At 34.9% G+C, this 5,645-nt stretch overlaps 1 protein-coding gene across 2 annotated transcripts; it reads left to right on the top strand.

Annotated features, from left to right (window-relative positions):
- Positions 1–145: 145 nt before the first annotated feature.
- LOC120506710 (RNA-binding protein EWS-like) lies at positions 146–4,930 on the top strand. Of its 2 annotated transcripts, XR_005628581.1 has the most exons (3): positions 146–389; positions 3,574–3,606; positions 4,773–4,925. XR_005628581.1 is itself a non-coding variant. In XM_039718633.1 (2 exons), the coding sequence occupies exons 1-2, from the start codon at positions 3,447–3,449 to the stop codon at positions 4,913–4,915; spliced, it is 303 nt and encodes a 100-aa protein (XP_039574567.1). In that variant the 5' UTR covers positions 3,238–3,446; the 3' UTR covers positions 4,916–4,930. The 2 variants fall into 2 exon arrangements, 1 of the variants encoding a protein (XP_039574567.1); XM_039718633.1 differs by lacking the exon at positions 146–389 and having other exon boundaries at positions 3,238–3,606; positions 4,773–4,930.
- Positions 4,931–5,645: the final 715 nt, after the last annotated feature.

Below are 5,645 nucleotides of genomic sequence, written 5' to 3'. Positions count from 1 at the left end.
AAAATTGCCCAAAAAATTCCCAAAAAAGTCAGATAATTGCTGAAAAAAACGCCTAAAATTCCTGAAAATAATCCCAAAAATTGCCCAAAAAATCCTCTCAGAAATCCCAAAAATTCCCCAAAAATTCCAAAAAAAATTCAAAAAATTGCAAAAAAAAAGGCCCAAAAAGTCCTGAAAAATAATCCCAAAAATTCCAAAAAACCTCCCAAAAATTGCCCAAAAAAAGCCCCAAAATTCCCAAAAAAAAAGCCCAAAAATTCAGTTTTTTCTCCCGAATTTTGTTGAGTTTTCCGTGTTCCCAGCTTTGAGGCAGGGCTCCAAAATTCCTGATTATCTTCTAATTTATCTCCTCAGCGGTGGTGAGCGTGGTGGCTTCAATAAATTCGGTGGTAAGTCCCAAAAATTCGAGGTTTCAACCCAAAAAAAAAAGACAAAAAAAAAAGTTTTTTCCCCCATTTTTCCTGGGTTGGGGGAAAATCCCCCTGGAAATGGAATTTAGGTGGTAAAAATGCAAAAAAAAAAGGTGATTTTTGGGTAAAATGGTGGAAAAATGAGGTCAAAAAGGTGATTTTTGGGTAAAAATGGTCATTTTTGGGTAAAAATGGTGGGAAAATGAGGTAAAAAAGGTGAATTTTGGGTAAAAATGGTGGGGAAATGAGGTAAAAAAGGTGAATTTTGGGTAAAAATGGTGGGGAAATGAGGTTAAAATGGTCATTTTTGGGTAAAAATGGTGGGAAAATGAGGTTAAAATGGTCATTTTTGGGTAAAAATGGTGGGAAAATGAGGTTAAAATGGTCATTTTTGGGTAAAAATGGTGGGAAAATGAGGTTAAAATGGTCATTTTTGAGGGGGAAAATGGGGAAAAAAAGTGAATTTTGGTGCAAACGCTGCATGTGTAAAAAACGGAAGGTTTGGTGGTTTTGGGGGAAAAACCCCAAATTTCAGGAGGTTTTTGGTGGAAGCGCCGGTGACCTTGGTGGAAAAAAAGGTGGAAAAACAAAAAGGTGGAAAATTGCCCCAAAATCGGGGCGAGGTCGGAGCTGCAGTGGACCCAAAACCAAAAAAATAAAAATGGATTTTTGGTGTGAAAAAGTGGAAAAATGGGAAAAAATGGAGTGGAAATGAAGGGAAAATGGGGAAAAAAAAGAGGAAAAATTGAGAAAAAAACTGGAAAAATTGAGAAAAATAACAAAAAATTCAGGGGGAAAATAGGGAGAAAATCAGGGAAAAAATTGAGAAAAGTAAGGAAAAAATTCAGGGAAAAATTGAGAAAAATAAGGAAAAAATAGAAGGAAAAAATGAGGGGAAAATGGAAAAAATAAGGAAAAATTGAGGAAAATAAGGAGGGAAAAATGAGAAAAATAAGGAAAAAATCAGGGCTGGAAAAACAAAAAGGTGGAAAATTGCCCCAAAATCGGGGCGAGGTCGGAGCTGCAGTGGACCCAAAACCAAAAAAATAAAAATGGATTTTTGGTGTGAAAAAGTGGAAAAATGGGAAAAAATGGAGTGGAAATGAAGGGAAAATGGGGAAAAAAAAGAGGAAAAATTGAGAAAAAAAGTGGAAAAATTGAGAAAAATAATGAAAAATTCGGGGGAAAAATAAGGAGAAAATCAGGGGAAAAATTGAGAAAAGTAAGGAAAAAATTCAGGGAAAAAATGAGAAAAATAAAGAAAAAATTAGGGGGAAAACTGGAGTAAAATAAGGAAAAAATCAGGAAAAATAAGGAAAAAAATGGGGAAAATGAAGAAAAATTAGGAAAAATTCAGGGAAAAAAATTAAGAAAAATCAGGAAAAAATCGAGGAAAATAAGGAGGGAAAAATGAGAAAAATAAGGAAAAAATCAGGGCAAAAATGAGAAAAATAAAGAAAAAATTAGGGGGAAAACTGGAGTAAAATAAGGAAAAAATCAGGAAAAAGAAGGAAAAAACCGGGGAAAATGAACAAAAATGAGGAAAAATTCAGGGAAAAAAATAAGAAAAATCAGGAAAAAATCAGTGGAAAAATGGAGAAAAAACAGGGAAAAAAATTGAGAAAAATATGGAAAAAATCAGGGAAAAATTTGAGAAATATAAGGAAAAAATCAGGGGAAAATGGAGAAAAATAAGGAAAAAATCAGGGGAAAATGGAGAAAAATAAGGAAAAAATCGGGAAAAATGGAGAAAAATCGGAAAAAATTGAGAAAAATATGGAAAAAATCAGGGAAAAATTTAAAAAATAAGGAAAAAATTCAGGGTTAAAATGGAGAAAAATCAGGGGGAAAATAAGGAAAAATGAGGGAAAAAATGAGAAAAATCAGGGGGGAAATTGAGAAAGATTAGGAAAAAATCAGGGAAAAATTTGAGACATATTAGGGGGAAAAGGGAAAATTGAGGGGAAAAATTTGAGAAAAAGAAGGACAAAATGAGGGAAAAAATTGAGAATGATTAGGAAATAATCAGGGGAAAATAAGGTAAAAATCAGGGAAGCAATGGAGTAAACTGAGGAAAAAATGAGGGAAAATGGAGAAAAATAAGGAAAAAATCAGGGAAAAAAATGAGAAAAATAAAGAAAAAATTAGGGAAAAAATTGAGAAAAATAAGGAGAAAATCAGGGAAAAAATTGAGAAAAATATGGAAAAAATCAAGGGAAAAATAAGGAAAAAAATGAGGGAAAAAATTGAGAAAAATATGGAAAAAATCAAGGGAAAAATAAGGAAAAAAATGAGGGAAAAAATGAAGAAAAGTAAGGAAAAAATCAGGGGAAAAATTAGAAAAATAAGGAAAAAATTCAGGGAAAAAATTGAGAAAAATAAAGAAAAAATTAGGGGGAAAAGGGAAAATTGAGGGGAAAAATTTGAGAAAAAGAAGGACAAAATGAGGGAAAAAATTGAGAATGATTAGGAAATAATCAGGGGAAAATAAGGTAAAAATCAGGGAAGCAATGGAGTAAACTGAGGAAAAAATGAGGGAAAATGGAGAAAAATAAGGAAAAAATCAGAAAAAATTTGAGAAAAATATGGAAAAAATCGGGAAAAATTAGAAAAATAAGGAAAAAATTCAGGGAAAAAATGAAGAAAAATAAGGAAAAAATCAGGGAAAAAAATGAGAAAAATAAGGAGAAAATCAGGGAAAAATTGAGAAAAATAAAGAAAAAATTAGGGGAAAAAGAAGTAAAAATTGAGAAAAATACAGAAAAAATCGGGAAAAAACTGAGAAAAATATGGGAAAAAATAAGGAAAAACGATGGAAAAATGAGTAAAAGATAAGGGGAAAATGGAGAAAAAATTAGAAAAAGACTTGGAAAAAATGGAGAAAAAAAGGGAAAAAATAAAAAATGAAAAAAAAGAGACAAAGTCGGAGCCTTTTGGGGAGAAAATTCCAGAATTGGAATTTCGGGAGCTCCCGAGGCCGGGAAGGTGAAAAAAAAGAGAATTTTGGTGCCAAATTTGGGGATTTTTGCCCCCAAAATGGGGCCTGGGAGGGGTAAAAATGGGCGGGGCCAAGGAAAAGGGGCAGGGCTTGGGTTGGCCACGCCCAAATGCCGCCTTCTAATTTGCATAATTTGTTTTTCTTTTCCATGTTTGGCCCCAAAAGGACCCCGGGACCAGGGGCCAAGGCATGACCCAGGTAATTAATTAATTAAGGCTTGATTAGAGGGGTAATTAATGTAATTAATAGGTGAGTTTGGAGGTAATTAATTAATTAATTAAGGCTTGATTAGAGGGGTAATTAATGTAATTAATAGGTGAGTTTGGAGGTAATTAACTGGGTAATTAATGGGGTTTCTTGGGGTTAATTAGTGGGAAAGAAAGGATTTGATTGGAGTAATTAATGGCGGTTAATTAGTGGGGTAATTAATGGAATTAAATGGGTTAATTGGTAATGAATAGGGATATTAAAGTTTGGGGATGAGTAATAGGGTAATTAAGCACTAATTAGAGGGTAATTGGGAGAAATAAAGGGTGATTGGGTTAATTAGTAGTAATTAGTGAGGTTTTTTAGGCGTTAATTAGTCATAATGACATTAAAAGTAAGGGATTTGATTGACGATGTCTAATTGAATTAAAGGGGTTAATTAGCGGTAATTGATAGGCTTAATAAAAGGGTGAGTTGGGAATAATGTAATTAAGGATTAGGGATAATTAGCAGGAATTAAGAGGGTAAGAGTTGCTGCCGGGGTTAATTAGTGCGGTAATTAATGGGATATATTAGGGGTTAATTAGTGGCAATGAGATGAGATTTGAATTGAATTAATTAGTGTTAATAGAATTAATAAGATATGAACTTGGGAGTAAGAATTATTCATTCTAAATGCTAATTAGCACTGATTAATTAATTATCTCTGGCTGAGCAGGACAACAGCACCATCCTGGTGTGGGGGAGGGGCTCTGGGGCCATTTTGGGCTCCCGGGGAGGGGTTAATGAGCGTTAATTAGCATTAATTATCAGTAATGGATGACGATCAGTGCTAATTAACAGTGATTAGTTAATTGTGTGTGAGCAGGACAGCTTGGATGGCAACATGATCTTAATGAGGGGGAGGGGCTTGGGGGTCATTTTCATCCTTCTTAACGAGGGTTAATTAGCATTTGCTGTCAGTAATGAATGGTAATGAATGCTAATTAGCACTAATTAGTTAATTATCTGCGGGTGAGCAGGACAGGAACACGATCTTAATGGGGGGAGGGGCTCAGGGGCCATTTCCATATTCTGAGGTGGGGTTAACGAGGGTTAATTAGCATTTGCTGTCAGTAATTAATATTAATTAGCGCTAATTAGTTAATTACCCCCAGGTGAGCAGGACAACTCGGACAACAACACGATCTTCGTGCAGGGGCTGGGCGAGAACGTCACCATCGAGTCGGTGGCCGACTACTTCAAACAGATCGGCATCATCAAGGTGAGAGACACCGAAATACACCCAAAATACACCTAAATACACCCGAAATACACCCGAAATACACCCGAAATATACCCAAAATACACCCAAAATACACCTAAATACACCCGAAATACACCCGAAATATACCCAAAATACACCCAAAATACACCTGAAATACATCAAAATACACCCGAAATACACCCACAATACACCCGAAATACACCAAAATACACCCGAAATACACCCGAAATACACCTGAAATACACCCAAAATACACCCGAAATACACCTAAAATACATCAAAATACACCCAAAATACACCCGAAATACACCCAAAATACACCCAAAATACACCTGAAATACACCCAAAATACACCCAAAATACACCTAAATACACCCGAAATACACCCGAAATACACCCGAAATATACCCAAAATACACCCAAAATACACCTAAATACACCCGAAATACACCCGAAATATACCCAAAATACACCCAAAATACACCTGAAATACACCCGAAAAATACACCCAAAATACACCCGAAATACACCCAAAAATACACCCGAAATACACCTAAAATACATCAAAATACACCCGAAATACACCCCGAAATACACCTAAAATACACCAAAATACACCCGAAATACACCCAAAATACACCTGAAATACACCCAAAATACACCCGAAATACACCCAAAAATACACCCGAAATACACCCGAAATACACCCACAATACACCCACAATACACCTAAAACACATCGAAGTACACCCAAAACACACCT

The sequence above is a fragment of the Passer montanus genome, unplaced genomic scaffold, assembly GCF_014805655.1.
Source record: "Passer montanus isolate IOZ18808 unplaced genomic scaffold, ASM1480565v1 scaffold1038, whole genome shotgun sequence".
Lineage (NCBI taxonomy): Eukaryota > Metazoa > Chordata > Aves > Passeriformes > Passeridae > Passer > Passer montanus.
This window is presented reverse-complemented; position numbering and strand designations above follow the sequence as displayed.

Excerpts from the sequence above, each read along its gene's own strand:
- LOC120506710 (XM_039718633.1), top strand. The coding sequence starts at position 3,447 with ATGGGGCCTGGGAGGGGTAAAAATGGGCGGGGCCAAGGAAAAGGGGCA. Across the intron at positions 3,607-4,772 it reads GGGGCCAAGGCATGACCCAG|GTGAGCAGGACAACTCGGAC; the intron begins GTAATTAATTAA and ends AATTACCCCCAG.